Here is a 17,504-nt window from a genome sequence, read left to right as displayed (position 1 = left end):
GCCAAAAGGTTGGTGGTGGTGTCTTGCAACTTTAATGGAAATTAAAGTGAAATTAAAAAAATTCAGAACCAGTAAAAAAACATGTACAGAGCAAAAGCATCACCTAGAGATGCATCACACTGGATGAACCTGTCTTGTTTGCACAAGATTTGAATCAAGGTCTTTCTAGTAATAAGAATGTCATGCTAACCTATGAACTATATCAGTCCCCATATTTAGGAAGTAAGGCCCTGACCTTCCACTTTTGAAACCCTACAGAGAGCTCCAATTCAATTTCATAGCTATATAAATAATACAAGCATATGACCTAGAATGACTACCTTTACACTTAGCTTCCAAGTTGCATTAAATATTATGCAACGTATATAAGGGTACTACAATTTTTTTTTATATTGCTACAGAAAAATAATCTCTACTGTTCAATAGTGCTGGAGACTGGAACTACATTACTTACATAAATGCTGTCATATTTTTTGTCGCTAACAAACATTGCTACTAGATTCAGGTCTTCCTCTGTAATCTCGTCAGCAGCCTTTATCTCTCTGTCAACCCTGTGAACACGTTTAGGAAGAAGCAGGTCCTCCTCATCCTGCAACACAAATGAAGCCACAAGGAGTAAAATTCTAATCAATAGTAATTATTTTATGCATTTTCAATACTGACTTACAAAAATAGGAAAATACCAGTTGGTGATAAATATTTTACTACAGTGCAACCCCACCATAACGCACCCCATGATAACGTGAATTCGGATATAACGCAATCGTGGCATGGCTCCCACAATTTTGTATATTCATTCACACATGGAAAAACAATTTTTGTTTAAAGTATGTGAAATGGTGTATAAAAAATGTATTATCATTTTGGGGAAGAGATCACATATGAATTTGAATATAATATGATTGTGGCATGGTTCATGAAATTTTAAATACATGTACGAGTATTTTTCTCATACTGGGATTTTTTTTTTCATGTAAGAGAAATAGTGTGTAAAACATTTGTTATCATTTTGGGGAAGAGTTCGCATATGAATTTTAATATGATTGTGGCGTAGCTTCTGAAATTTAACAATTTCACCAGGTTTGTAAAGTGTTATGCCAAAATAAACATTATCGGATATGTTACTTATTACTGATCCATGAGTAAAGCCAGTGAGTCATCTTTGTGATTGTCTTCAATTAATTCTGTATACAATTGTTGCTCAAACAATAGCCGACATGTGTTTCTTCTTTAACTGCATACACAACCAAGCAGCAGACAATGTGGTGGTTGATAAAAGATTCTTACAATTTAATAAACATCAAAAAGTAAAAGCCACCAACATGTTTGCTGGACTTGGTGTTGTTATTAGACACAATAAGTTGACCAGTAAATAATGTCCACATTATTAGCTAATAATTGAAAGGGTATGAAATTTTATAAAAACATTGTACATAAAAGTGACTCTGACCAGTGAAGGTCTACTGCACGTAGTTCTCGGGTTTTACATGTGTAGGGTGTTTGCTTATGAACTCGTTATTAATTTCCTATTTTTATAAAAATATTTTACCGTTATGGAAAAGCAAGTTTACAAATGCAAGTCGTTCTCTGCGCTTTGCACAGTGATTAGTATAGTGGTTTTCACACGTTTTTTTCTGATATTCACACAATCTGAAGTAAAAGTTATATGCACCCTGAAAGCATGCGTTGATTGTTTATTATTCTTGCTGTAGTCGTTCAAACAAATAGGTACACAAGCGTTAATTATTGGCAATTTGCAATGGATAAATGTATGCAGAAATGCATACGAGAAAACTTTAGCAGTATGAAATTTGTACTGACACTGTTCACAGACCCTGAAACATAATGAACAGTACATGTGCTTCATGTTTCTAAACCTAATTTTGTTGTTAATTTTTCCCACTGAATTCAGACACATAATGATCTAGGACAAAATTATTGAATAGTTTAAATATATATGCAATTTTTGCAATGGAATTACATGTGTTATGGACTAATTACAAGCCCCCATGGTACAATATTAGATGGCAAGTAAACGGTGTCAATACTCTGTTCATGCTATATATTAGATTACTGAATATTGTAAATGCATTATTGATGAACTGCATACCACAATGGCACAATAGTAAAAGGTGTTAATATTCTATTCATCATATACATTATACATACACATATATGTGCCAACGTGGGGTTTCAACCCCAATTATTGCGTTATAGCAGGGTTCCAATGCATTACAAAATTTGACCCTAGAATTGACTTTTTCCTATCTACCCCATAGCTTCAGCCTGCCATGCCTGGAAGAAGCAGCTACACTGCATAAAATATGTAGTCTAGCATGATTCTGTACTAAAGTCCATTCTTACTGTTAGTTGGCATAATGTAACCAGTATCAGACCTGCCAAAACTAAAGTTTCTCAGTAAGGCAGTCAATATGTTTAGACAAGTTTGACCAATTCTGAGTAGGACATAATGAAACAGTATGTACTACTATTGTCAACTTTGAAGAAATGAATGTTCCGAAATGAGATCTGATGCAGTGAAGGCATTTTGTTCAACTAAAATGTTAATTAAGTATATATGACCTCCAATTCTGATTAAAAAACCTGGTCTCAAATGTTCCAAAAACACCATGAAGGTCAACTACTTCTTAGCAGATCTCTAAACTCGACCTGATGTTTTTAATTTCACATGGCGGTGGCAATTAAACTCGCCAGCTGTGAAATATACTCAATCAACACCACCTGATGCCCAATAAATGCAGCTGATACCCTTTACAGTCTTTTATCCTAAGAACAGCCAAAAGTCTGAATACTTATTCCTTTTATTCTACTGTTTTGATTCTCTGAAAGTTTTACAAGGCTGGTTATAACTTTTACCTGCAATATATTTTTATTTGTTGGATCATGTTTCTGGATAAAGCGTTTTGTATGAAAATCATGGGCGGCTGAGGTACTCATTGTTACTAGGTAAAGATTCCATAGTAAAATTACACAGACTTTCCCCCTGTAGTTATGCTAGCCTACAAGTTATCTTCATACCTACCTGCTCATCATCATTTGACTCATCATCTGGGGCAACAGATCTCTTGCCAAAAAATCCAAATCTTACTACCAGTTTCTGAAACAACAAAAAGAAGTTTGGTACAAGGTTTTTGTAGAATGCTATATGCAACCTGAGAATAGTATTACGATGAAGACAATGCCATCTGAGTATAAACTGAACATATACTGTTAATAGCCACCCAGCAGGACATTTTTTACACATGGTAGGGCAAGAGGAGCAAATTTAATGTTTGAAGCTCTATTTTCATTCCAAAAACAGCTTTCGCTTGTAGCTACTGGCAATTTGTACCCCCATCCCACCAGTTTTTAAAAATGAAAAGCCTCACATACATAAAACACCTTGTTGATGTGACTGTCCATTCAGGCTTAGCAATAACAAGATTTTATAATGGCCAATGTGGCACCATTTTCATTTGACCAGTGAATTAAAAACACCATAATCTGATTACATTTTCCCCATACTTTCAAGCACGTCGATTCTCAAATTTTGAAGAAAGAATGAAAATTTGAACATTGCTATAAATATGAGAAAAATTGAAATTACTGTATTTGCCATGACCGTTCCAGTCAGGATCATTAAATGTAAGTAAAAGTACCTAATTTGCATCACAAGAAGCATTTTAAATGTACTAGCTACGTATAATGATGATGACCTGAAAATTTATTGAGTTACAGATAGGATAATGCTTGCAATGCTGTGTAGAAATTCAATTATAATAACTTCTGGTTTCATAAATATTAAAGGTATCACTGTATGATATTTCAGATTACCAGCGATAGGGAAATTGCATCATTGATACTAATATGCATTTTCTTCAGGTGGGGGTGGAGCGGGATGAGAGATACAGAGAGAAGGATGCATATATATTCCATCACATATTTTTCATTTTTGCACCTAATGATCAAAATAAAATATGATCTGATCTATGAGAGAAAGCGAGAGGGAGGGAAAGTTCAGCTCAGCATGGACTGTTTTTGTTCTTTTTTTAATACTTTACTGCCCTGTGATGCTGAAGCTATTGTCAAACAGAGAAACCACTATCAAAAAACAGTAAATGTAAACTATGAAAATACATAATATTCTCCTTCAGGGTTTAAATATTCACAATTGTTATATCCATATCCATATAGTCTCCATTAGGTTAAATCCCAAGAATGACCATTTTGCATTCTAATTTTCTTTGCAAGCATAACAACCTCTCCTTTCCCAACAATTAAGATTTTGTTTAAAGTGCATGTACTCTTTCTGTACTTAGGCAGCAACTGCTTTTATCTTTGCTCATGCTAGATGTACTTTAAATTGTTGTTGGTTCCGTAGTCAAGTTAAAAAATGTCACTGACTGAGCAATTTACAATAGTAACCACCTGGCATTTCCTTTAACTATATGGTAAAGTATTCAATTACATATATGTTAATTTTTAACACTGAGGATCATGTAATTGTTTAAAATACTCAGTGTTGGATCCTATATTTGTTCGTACATGATCTCTTCCCCAAAATGAAATATTTTTTACACAATATCTTTCATACTCTTGGAGAATATTGTTCCATAAGAAAAATATGATAAAGCAAGTTGGATGACATGATCCATATATAAGTCAATTCAGAGTATAAGACAAAGCGAAGATTTTCTGCTCAAAAAGTATCATTCTATAGGATGACAAATAATGTAACAATCTCCACAAACATCCAGTACACACAGTATCACAAGGAATTTGAGTTAAAAACATGCTGCTGAACATCATGTATGATGTACTAGCATTACTGTAATTACTGAAATTATCAAATGAAAAGAATGGTGCAGATTAAGATCTGAAATCTGCTAACAACATAAATAATTGTTTAGTTGGGCTTTTTGTTTTATTTGGAGGGGGTGACACCTCAGTGTCAACAATCAGTGTGATTTGTGAGTGATTTGGAATTATAATGTAGCTTTAAAAAAATTTCAGTCATATCACTACAATGTCTGCAGAGTGGCAGTTTAAAATCATGACTAAAACTGGGGCATCATGCTGCAGACATGTAGCATGATGTCCCACCTGGTCACATTATCCTGACACCAGGCCGACCAGTACTAACACTAACCTGCTAATGATGAGAGCCAAGCGAGGCTGCTGTTAGTACCATTTTTGTAAGTCTTTGGTATGACTCGGCCGGGGATCAAACCCACGACCTCCTGCATCCGAGGTGGACAGACTAACCACTAGGCCACCAGAGCGGTAGATATACAGGTAGACAGCTAGATACCTGGGTGTACATACTACTTGAAAGCAAAACCATAACAAATTACTGTAGAAACACTATTCCAATTCCTTACAACGCCAAGTGAGGCAAATTTTAGTACCATCTTTATAAGTCTTTGGTATATCTCAGCCTGGAATTAAATCTACGACCGCTTGCATCCATGGCAGACACTCTAACCACTAGGCCACCAGAGCGGTCTCAACAATCAGTGATGTTTAGTTCTGTTTTCTTAACGCAAATAGGGGTACTTCTGAAAAATTTTAAACAAATATCTGACATACTTGGCAATTGATAATGATACAGTGTCACATGGCTTAGAATCTAATTGATTTTATTTGTGCTATACTTATTGCAACACCATTTTCCTTGTTCAAGTAAATGCTGGCACAAGCACATGGTTTCATTTGTCAAACTATCAGTTTGTTTGAAAAGTGAAGGGATCTAAGGTATACCAATGTCTGTTGAATTAAGGGTGAAATATCTTTAATAAAATGAAGGCGCCATAATAAATTCAGCTGAATGTAATTACATATTTCTTTGTTTAAAACTAAACCGTAACTTCAACCATAATTAGGCATTCTTTGGCTGCTACCAGTGTTCAACCAACCAGTCTGCAATAGCAACAATATACAGTAACAAAAGCATGTACTTTCCACATCTCTTGGAAACAAAGCACGCATGAAGCATTAAAACTCAGTCTTTATTTTTTGTATGCTCATTTTCACGGATTCAATAAATTTGCTACAAGTTTCAATCTAAGCAGGATATTGACAATGTGACATTCTAGATACAAACCTGTGATAATATTTCAACATCATCCTTTACAAATAAAGTGCTGCATTTCAGGCATCTGATTTTCTTTTTGTCTTTAAAACTACAATGGTCTGTTACATGCACAGTTGCTGATAACTCTCACTAGAAAACTGTCTATGAATATGACCTAGTTCCAATATTGATATTGTTCCAAGGCATGAAGATTCTCTTTGACAACAGAACGTATCACAGATACAATGTACATCTACTAATGTTAACTTACCTATGAGAAACTGAAAGATAATCCATAATTTTCTTCAAACCTGCTAGAAGCAATCATGACACTAAAACTCCAAACCAGGCAATCAATGCCTTAAGTATGTAATGCAGCCAATCACTCAGACTGTGGAAAACCATTATCTGTACTTCTGTTCTAAGTATGAAGACTGAACCATGTCCAAATGGAGGTTATCCAGGAGAAATGAGTCAATGAATAAAACCAAGATTACAAGAACTTGTAAAGCTTGCATGTCAAATATGATGAACACGTTGTCACAAAGTAATGTAAAGCCAGTTTAGTTTATCGTAAAAGGGAAAACAAAGATAATAACCCAATTACATGCTTAAACACTTTCTAACACAACAAATATTTTCATTTAAATGAGAATAAGAATATTTATAAATATTGCTTTGTCTGTTTTGTATGCTCTTCAGCAGTGAATATAAGATTAAATGGGAATATATATATATACAGTGGAACCCCGCTATAACGCGCCCCGCCATAACGCGAATTCGGATATAACGCGGTCGTAGCATGGCTCCCGAAATTTCGTATATTCATTCACACATGGAGAAAAAATTTTTGGAGAAAAGTAAAAAAAAAACAAAACAAGAAATTAACTTCATTTTGGGCATGAGATTAGTTGTGACTTTTAAAATAATATGATCGTGGCATGGTTCCTGAAATTTGAAATTCATTTACGTGTATTTTTATCGGACCGTGAAAATATTTGTTTAACGTACGAGAAATAGTGTGTAAAACGTTTATTATAATTTGGTGGAAGAATTCGCGTATGACTTTTAATAATAAACGATCGGAACTTAACAATTTATCCAGGTTCTTTAAGTGATTTTGGAGAAGTGATCGTGTATGAATTCTAAAATAATACGATATATATAACGTACGAGAAATAGTGTGTACAACGCTTGGCTTCTGAAATTTATCAATTTGAACAGGTTGTGGTGAAGCTCCGTATTCTACTCTAGAAGAAAAAACTGGTTTCATTAGTTTTTTGAATTGTTAAGCCGAAGTAAACATTATTGGAAGTGTTACTTATTACGGATCCATGAGTAAAGCCAGTAAATCGTCTTTGTGATTGTCTTCCATGAATTCTGTATACAGTCGTTGCTCAAACAATAGCCGACATGGGCTTCTTATTTAACTGCAATCACAGCCAAAGCTGTGGTTGATACAAGAGTTGCACAATTTAATAAACATCAAAGGACGAAAGCCGCCAACATGTATGCTGTGCTTGGCGGTGTGATCAAACAACAAACAGTTGAAAGTAAATAATATCCACTTTATTATCTGTAAATTAAAAGGGTATGAAATTGTACATCCGTTCAGCTTAATTTTGTTTTATATAAAAAGTGATTCGTAACCATTGCAGGCCTTCATTACTTAGTTATCGAGCTTTATCTGTGTACGTTGTTTGCTTATATAAAAAAATATTTTACTGTTATGGAAAAGCAAGTTCAAAAACGCAAGTCGTTTTCTGCTAAAGAGAAACTGTATGCCCTAGATCAACTAAAGAAGGGCAAACAACAAACTCAGCTTGCCAGAGATCTAGGAATCAGCGAGTCCACTTTGCGAGGGTGGAAAACAGATGAAGGAAAGCTCCGTAGTCTACCCAACATTCTTGAAGAGGAAACTGGTTTACAGCGTAAAAGGGTTAAGTTAGCTAATGACAATGTCCTAGATTCAGCTTTGTACCAATGGTTTGTACAAGCTCGCTCAGAAGGTGTTCCAATTTCTGGCCCAATTCTGAAAGCCCAAGCAGAGAAATTTGATCGCCGTATCAATGGAGATGATTCCAAATTTAAGGCGAGTAATGGCTGGCTAGACAGATTCAAGAAAAGGCACGCTATCAGCCAAGTTCTTGTGTCTGGGGAAATCCGCTCCGCTGACAAAGAGGCTGCCAATTCCTACCCGATTGGGCTTAAAAAGTTGCTGGAGGACGGTTGCTACACAGCCGACCAAGTTTACAACTGCGATGAGACTGGTTTATGTTATAAAATGTTACCCGATCGCACCCTTGCAACCAAGACTGACAGTCACAAACGAGAAGGTTTCAAGAAGAGGAAGGACAGAGTGACTCTCTTATTTTGTGTTAACAAGTCTGGCAGCCACAAAGTCAGACCTCTGATGATTGGAAAATCGAAAGCTCCCAGATGTTTTCATCATGTAAATATGAAGGCACTTCCATTTCAGTACACTAACAGCAAGAATGCTTGGATGAATAGCTCCATATTTGACGACTGGTTTCACAAAACATTCGTTCCAGATGTTCGGGCTCATTTACGAAAACTCAAGCTGGAGGAAAAAGCTCTCCTCCTGCTGGATAATTGCCCTGCCCACCCCCCAGCGGAAAATCTTGTCAGCAGTGATGGCAAGATCAAAGTTTCGTACCTCCCGAAAAACACTACGTCAGAAATCCAGCCACTTGACCAAGGCATAATTTCCGTATTTAAACAAAATTATCGCCGTGAAATGATAAAGGGAATGGTAGCAGATAATAACGCATCCGTCGACACATCATTGGCATTACTCAACTTAAAAGAAGTATGTCACTTTGGAGGTAAAGCCTGGGATGCTATCACTGCACGCTGTATTGAACGATGCTGGATAAAGGGTCTTGGGCCAGCTTTTACGCCCTCGACACAAAATGATAGTGACGATGAGCTTGAATTTACAGGATTCACTGAAGACGACGTACGTTTAGCAGAAGAAGCACTCAAAAAATACGAGCACAGTCATCATGATATCCTTAACTGGTATTCAGTAGATGACATCTGCCCTATATACGAACACATATCAGATGACGAAATTGCTACAAATGTCAGCAGGAAGAATGAAGCTGCACAATCAGAACCTGAAACCAGTGACGATAATGATAACGATGACGATGGCACCCCAACTCCCCCACCAAAAGTGTCTGAAGCAGTAGTACATTTAGAAGCAAGTTTAAGGTGGCTGGAAACACAAGATGTTGACAGCGTCAAAGTCCTTCAATTAAGAAACATTCTTGACTTTGCTAGAACCCAACAGTTCACGGCAAAGAAGCAAACGTCATTGGATATATTTTTCAAGAAATGATGAAATTTAAATTTGGAACCACACTGACTTTGCACTTTGCGCAACGATTAATTTAGCAGTTTTCACATGTTTCTTTTGAGGTTTACAAAATCTGAAATAAAAGTTATTTGCACGCTGAAATCATGCGTTGATTGTTAATTATTCTTGCAGTTGTCGCATATGATAAAATTTTAGCGGTATGAAATTTGTACAGACACCGTATGTAGACCCGGGAATAGCTGCATGCAATGACCGTACGATATCAGACGGCAAGTAAATGGTTTCAATATTTTGTTCATCCTATATTTTACACGACGAATTCAGACTATTACAAAATTATTGAATATTTTAAATCTGTACGATTTTCAATGAAATTACATCCATTATGGATGAACTGCATGCCACGACGGCACGGTAGCATACGGTGTTGATACACTTTTCACGATATAGCGATAGTCTGGTATTATCGGTCAATCTGTATTATCGTTCAAACAAATAAAAATTAGTAAATGTTTTTAATGCACAGTAATAACCTATAAATATATTAGCCATCGATTATTTTGAATATATCTTAATTAATGCATTCCAGTTAATATTCATCTGATGATAAGCCGACTTTTGATCATTGTACATGTATACACGTATATGTTCTCGGAAAAAAAGTTAAATATTGTAAAACCCCGCATTAACGCGACCCCGCTTTTAATGCGATCCGATTTTATGGACCCCGATCATCGCGTTATAGCGGGGTTCCACTATATATATATATATATATATATATATATATATATATATATATATATATATATAGATAGAGAGAGAGAGAGAGAGACTGCCTTACATTATCTGGAGATGAGGAGGAGGAGGATGAGATGGATGAAGACACCGATCCCCTTCTGCCCCTCGTCCTGGGTGGACTATTTGCTTCAGGATTAAAGCGTGCACTTCGGGATGGATTTCTTCTCACCTCCAAGTCATCAGCAAACTTTTTCTTGTACTCCTTGGGTTTCTACAGATTGAATTAAAAAGTTGTTTTCATTCACAGCCAACATTATAGTACAATTATAAAAATGCCTCAAAAGCCATTTGATACAATGTAACTTTGTCAAAGCTGCAAACAAGTACAATTAAACATTTACAAAATATATTCATCCACATGTATGTATGTATGTGTGTGTATGCTCTTACGTTACGTGTTTTCATTAATTTTAATTTTTAATTTGCCAAAACAGTGTAATCCTTGAGAAAATAAAATGTAACTTGTTCAAAAAAAGCATAATGAATATGACAGAAGCATAATGGTTAGCATTTATTCGTTAAACTCCCAAAATACTTATCCAGATTTGCAAACGACATTTTGTCCAAGTCTTGATGCAAAAGCAACAAATGGTAGTTATATTTATTATCACAGGGTTTATCTTCTAATTTAATTTTAATCCTAAGAGTGTTCTCCTTTTGAGTTCACGTACACTATACTTATTTGGCTACACTCGGAAATAGTCAGCAATTTTAAGTACACCCTACTGTCCCTGAGGCTGGAGCTTTGATGTTTTATCTACCCATGCGCCATGACTCAAATACGCAAACTTTTTCGATTTGATGCAAAAGAAATTGTTGCCTGTACATAAATTGACACACTTCAATGTTGTTTCTCTGATTAACACAAAACAAAGGTTTGGTCTAACTACTTCAATGACTAGGTCACAACTCTCCCAAACAAAGAAAATGTGCACACATGTTTCTTATGATAATGTTATCATAAGACACAGGGTTATAACCGAGTGTAGAGCCTGGAGTTGACATTATGTGACCTGTAACTGTCAGATCATTTGTTTTAAAGTGTTTCTCACGAGAAACTACTATTTTATGTGCACATTTGTCACACAATGAAATAACATTTTCCCTTCGCTCAATTGTATGCCCTGCATTGTTCCATGATACCATAGCATTCAACTGAAAATGGCATCAAAGGCAAAAAAGAAATTAAAATATATCTGAAAGAAATGAAATTTTCTTTCGGACCCCGTTTACGACCGACCAATGATAACAGTAATGTTACTGAACCAGTGGAGCCATCGTCATCCAAAGATAAGACAACAGTTACTTGTAAGATAAAACAAAATTTTGTGCCGATATGGTTGAAAACATAGAGTTGGCTACATTTTCAAAAAGAAGTAAAGTCGATTCTTCGTCCAGAACAGGATCTTAACCACCTTTAGGAATAGGCTTGTGATTGAGAAACAGAGAAATCTGATGCTTATCAAGATTGATGGGGAAGACAAAAGTACCTTCAATTTTGAGGAAGCTTTGAAGAAATGGAAGAAAAGAGGAGAGAGAAGAATCTATGAATTTAAAAACATGAAATTATTTGTTATATTTTTAACAGTTTACTGAGTCAGAGTTACATTCAGAAGACTTCCTTATTGAAAACACGGCATCATGTGTGGGATAAGCTTTTCTCTGCCAGTCAGATCAATACATTCTAGTCATGACTACCTAGTTTAATGTTTTCTTGTATAAAAATATTTAGAAAACATGCCTTATATAACTAGTATTTTTTGTCATGTATTTAAACATAATTATTTTTAAAAACTACTGAAGACTGATCATCAGCTTGAATAAGACTTACAGGTTTGGATTTCAACTTGCTATTTTATGCCTTGAGTCAAATGACTTGCATGAAGCCATTATGTAGATAAAACACTGAATGCTTCATTTGTAATTTTATTTCATCAAGATGCACATTTGTGCATTATCAGCAGCCTCGACATAAATATATTCTTCACAAATCACTGGATTCTTCACTTTGTGATCTTAGTTTGATATATAAAATATGTATCACAAAACAGATTAAGTGGGATGACTACTTCAAAAGTAACTTTGGAACTTTTTAACAGCACCAAGTACATGGTATAGATGACAGCTTGAATATTTTAACGACATTTGAAAACAAATGCTCCTAACCAGTAGTTTATCAATAAATTTTCACAATTTATTCATGCCCTATGGCTATCAAATAAAACAATCTAAATTTATTTGCAGAATTTATGGATACACTTTTAATGCAGTTTGCAAATTCACTGAGACGCACTCATTCTTCAGATACAACCATTTGAAATAAGATGTTGGTTTTTCAATTAAAATCTAATTATTTCCTAGTCAAGTACTATTAATTTTTACAGTTAACCTATTCAGTTAAAATTAAAATATTATAATGATTATAAATTGTGAATTACAATAATAGTTTTAAATATTCTTGTATGTAAGCTATGAAAATTACACAGCCATTAAATTGTATTTATAAATGGTGCAGTACAGTACAGCACTTTAAATTAGCAATTTTAATCTTGCTTTAGTTGTTCAAAATGTAAAATGATTAAAAAGTAAATAACAAAAACCGATTTTGAGTAAACAATTACAATAGCCCCTTAAAAAAAAATTCAGTAAGTTTTATGTGTAACTGCCATACTTACATATAGTATGATAGTATGTCCTTTCTTGTAGATTAATATCTAGGAGAAATGGTAAGATTTCAATATGCCAATGTGGCAGCCAAATCCAATTGGCATCATTTTCATTGACAGCCAGCTAGACAAATTTTTGAGTGAAAAACCCCATGGTGATATGACCATTCATTCTGGATGAGCAGCAATAACCGTACCGTATGAAATTTCGAGCAGCACAGATTTGATTTTGAACAAACAAATTTTTCAGCTGAAAACCTCATTCCATTCAGAAACAGGAGCAATAACATATTTGTAAGATTCCTAATGTGGCTGCAAAGGACATGGACACAATTTTCATTCAGGACCAACTATGCATCAGAGGTCTTACGCCATAAACCCTACGTCAGTTTGATTTGCCATTTAAGATTAATCACAATAACAATATTTTCAAAGAAACTGCCACATTTGATTTCTGATCAGCACCATGTTTATTTAGAACCAACTAGAAGTCATAAGAAGTCTTGTGTTGAAAACCAGCAATCAATCTCTCCAGGAGGAGTAGCAGTAAGAATTTGAAGATGACCGCTGTAACAGCCATATTGGACTTTCTAAGCCGCAGGATTTTAATTTAGGACCAGCTAGATCAATGACTGAATGTGCGTGTCAAGTTTTATAGCAACTTTTTTTTTACGTAGTAGGAGTAACAAAACTGTGCTATGGGACGGTCGGAAGACAGACCACAGACAATAACAAAAACAAAATTTGCAGAAATTGCACAGAGTTTATATTAAAATGACAAGAAATTTCTAAATTGCATCTATGGGTGAGTAACCCACTTTAAAAGGGCCTTCCCTGGGTCCCATGTATGTTTTAATGGAACAGCTCTAAGTATAATCAAATTCCGACTTTCACACTATGCTTGTCAGTATAATTAGTATCCAACTTTCATACTTGTCAGTATAATGTTTTTCACTTTCACACTATGTCAGTATTGATCAGTATTTGACTTTTACACTATGCTTGCCATTATCATCAGTTTTTCGACTTTCACACTATGCTTGTCAGTACAATCAGTTTTTGACTTTCACACTATGTCAGTATAATGAGTTTTTGACTTTCACACTACGCTTGTCAGTATAATCAGTTTTCGACTTTTACACTATGCTTGTCAGTATAATCAGTTTCCAACTTTCACACTTGCTTTTGACTATAAGTTCCCAGCTTTCACACAGTGTTGTCAGTATAATCAGTTTCCGACTTTCACACTGTGCTTGTCAGTATAATTAATTTCCAACTTTCACTCTGTGCTTGTCAGTATAATTAATTTCCAACTCTCATACTGTGCTTGTCAGTATAATTAACTTCCAATTTTAATACTGTGCTTGTCAGTATAATTAATTTCCAACTTTCACTCTGTGTTGTCAGTATAATCAGTTTCCAATTTTCACACTGTTCTTGTCAGTATAATTAATTTCCAACTTTCACACAGTGTTGTCAGTATAATCAGTTCCCAACTTTCACACAGTGCTTGTCAATATAATCAGTTTTTGACTTTCATAATATGCTTGTTAGCATAATCAGTTTCCAACTTTCACTCTGCTTGTCAGTATAATTAGTTTCCAACTTTCACTCTGCTTGTCAGTATAACTAATTTCCAACTTTCACTCTGCTTGTCAGTATAATTAATTTCCAACTTTCATACTGTGTTTGTCAGTATAATTAATTTCCAACTTTCATACTGTGCTTGTCAGTATAATTAATCTCCAACTTTTACACTGTTTGTCAGTATATCAGTTTCCAAGTTTCACACAGTGCTTGTCAGTATAATTAGTTTCTGACTATAACACTGTGCTCGTCAGTAAAATCAGTTTCTGACTTTCACACTGCTTTTCAGTATAATCAGTTTCTGACTTTCACAAACTTCTAATGGAAAACTTTAACACTACTGATGCTAATGACACTTAGAACCTATTATATCTCACCAAGCTTATGCAGACAAGTAAAAAAAATAATAAAAAATCCAAGAATGTGGTTGAATGAAAGCATGAAACATAGAATTTCTACTTACTCTTAGTGGAACTATCTTATTCGGCAGATGATCTTTGATCTCACTCATCAACTTCTCCAACTGAAATAGTTTGAAGTATTTTCATTACAAATGTAGGACTCTTTAGTTTGAAGTATTTTCATTACAAATGTAGGACTCTTTTCACTGAAAGTATGTATGGTCCAGGCCTTAAATTTGTAAGTATCAATGATAGTAGCTCTTACTCTATATACTAATTATGCTACACACTGTTTCCATGATGACAAAAAAATATACTGAATGCTGAAAATGAAAAATAATAAATACAATCACATATCTGACAGGTGTATCAAGTTTGCTCACAATATCTAGACGGTTTCAGAACTGTACTCCAGAAACAAATTTGTTTATCGATGGATAGGTTGATGATCATTGAAATAGCAACACTTGCCACATTACATAAGGGGTGGGCTGTGGGTAAATTAAAAAGAATGCAATGGAGTCTTCTCCAGAATTACAACACTGAAAATAGGGATCTATTACAAAAATCAAGTTGGACGCACAAATCATTACCTGAACATACAGATAAGAACCCCAACGTACAAATGGAAAAACTTCAATGTTTATCAAAACACTTATTTTATGTAGTAAAAATAACATGAAAATGAATTTTGAGCATAAGTATCTTGCTGGTGTGTACACATGGGTGAGGTCGGATAGGTATGCTGGACAAGAGCGTCAGTGAAACGTAGCAGAGAACAAATTTTGTGTTTGATGCTGAATCGAATGGATAGCCAGTGTAGGGTACAGAGCATCGGGGAGGTGTGCTCTGATCATGGCACTCCAAGTATGATCCGAGCAGCTGTGTTTTTAACTTTTTGAAGTCTGGAGTAGATATTGAAATGAACCAGTCAGATTGAGTTACAATAGTCTAGTCTTGAAAGTACTAACGAACACAAGTGTTTTAGTGGCATCAACTGAAAGATATTTGCGAATGGAGCTGATGCGTCTCGGCTCAAGATATGCAGCCCTGCACATGTTCATGACATGTTGGTGCAATGTGAGAGTACTGTCCAGAGCAACACCTAGGTTTTGTACTGATTGTGTGAATTTAATGTTGGTGTTGCTGGTATTTATTGTTTCAGGTAAAAGATGTGAATGAGAATGTCTTTGTGCTGTGATCAGAATGGCCTCAGTTTTATAATCATTCATTTTGCAGCTTGTTACATGTCATCCATGATTTCACATCAGAATTTTTTATTTTTTTTTTACATATGAAATTATACTTCTGTTCTCATTATTGCTGGTATGAGGTACTGGTAGTAGCGGAAACACTGGATAATTGCTTGTAAAATTTCTCAGAGACAGACATTAAAAATCGCACTTTGTCAATTTAAGAAGGTCCACCTGTTTGTTCAGGCTGAAACTTACACCCAACATAAAGGATTTATCTACTTCATGGGGGTATAGACAAGTGGGGAAAATTTAGCATAACAAAGGTTGTCTTTTTGACGAGACCAAAATGCTCGATATACATGGGTTCTCAAGATAACAGAGGCCAAGATAAGCGGGTTTGCCTGCAGTCAGATTTTCTCTTGTATTTACATCATCAAGTTTCTAAACTTAGCTTGCATAACAAAATTCTTGTCTCACGGGATGGAAGTTTTAATAGCAAGGGAAGCCAATGCCGTATGGGCAAGATGTTGCATTTGTATACATATAGGTGTTTGTGTGTATGTGTATGTGTGTGTAAAGGACCTGTTAAGCACGTCTTATTTATATGAAAAAAAACCCACTAGTTACCTATATATCAGAGTACCTGTTTATAAAAACTACAGCTAACCAGTTCCAGCCTTCAAATCCCTTATAACAGTTCTTCCACTTAAATTGTTTCTGATATGATATTACTTACAATAACTTTATTGTCTGCAATGTTCTTCTGGCGCAACTCCTCATACAGGCTGGTTTTCTGAAGGAAGAAAGGAAAATGCCATCAGGGTAATAAATTTTCTTACTACATAAACATAACCCAAACCCCAAAACAACTTTAGACCTCTGTATTTTGGAAATATGGAGGTACATTCAAATTGCCCCATTCAAACTACCTAAGTGTATTTAGAATTACCAACAATATAGAGACTATCTCAAGATGTAAACATGAGAAGCTCTTTCTCCCTCAAGGCATAACATATAAAACAACAATTACTGATCTTATCATGTGCTTGAAATTTACTTTTTTTTCAGTACTAGCAGTACTGTGATGGTAAGCATCATCCCACTTCAATGCCCATTAGATATAACTAGAAGGAAGATGATTCATCGTTTTATTAATTTCCAATTTACTGGCATAGAATTTAGAGGTGCAGTTTTTCTGGTGGCACATACCATGGTACTTTTTCACTGTAGCAGTATGTCGGTAGTTTCTGCCAGTAAGAAATTAATGTATGGAAATTCCCAAGGGATCTTGTTACAATTTAAATTATATTAACAGCATGTTATCATTGTTCGTATGAAAATAATTTTTAAAAAAACAAATTTTTACAAAATGTATGAGTCACAAATTAAAGGTGATTTATGATCCCTCAATCTCGCATGAAATCAGTGATCAACAGAAAT

At 34.9% G+C, this 17,504-nt stretch overlaps 1 protein-coding gene across 1 annotated transcript in view; it reads right to left on the bottom strand.

Moving 5' to 3' along the window:
• Positions 1–17,504, bottom strand: part of LOC149776674 (cell division cycle-associated protein 7-like) — a 55,122-nt gene that overhangs the window by 35,863 nt on the left and 1,755 nt on the right. The window contains exons 2-6 of the mRNA XM_089941207.1: positions 16,801–16,857; positions 14,931–14,990; positions 10,258–10,425; positions 3,044–3,118; positions 455–589 (exon numbers count right to left, since the gene is read on the bottom strand). Of these exons, the coding sequence (XP_089797333.1) occupies positions 455–589; positions 3,044–3,118; positions 10,258–10,425; positions 14,931–14,990; positions 16,801–16,857 (495 nt within the window). The remainder of the gene's footprint in view (positions 1–454; positions 590–3,043; positions 3,119–10,257; positions 10,426–14,930; positions 14,991–16,800; positions 16,858–17,504) is intronic.

Source organism: Sinohyriopsis cumingii, chromosome 18 (assembly GCF_028554795.1).
Source record: "Sinohyriopsis cumingii isolate HCF-2022 chromosome 18, ASM2855479v2, whole genome shotgun sequence".
Taxonomy (NCBI): domain Eukaryota; kingdom Metazoa; phylum Mollusca; class Bivalvia; order Unionida; family Unionidae; genus Sinohyriopsis; species Sinohyriopsis cumingii.
Note: the sequence above shows the minus strand (reverse complement) of the source record. Positions and strands in the feature narration are given on the sequence as shown.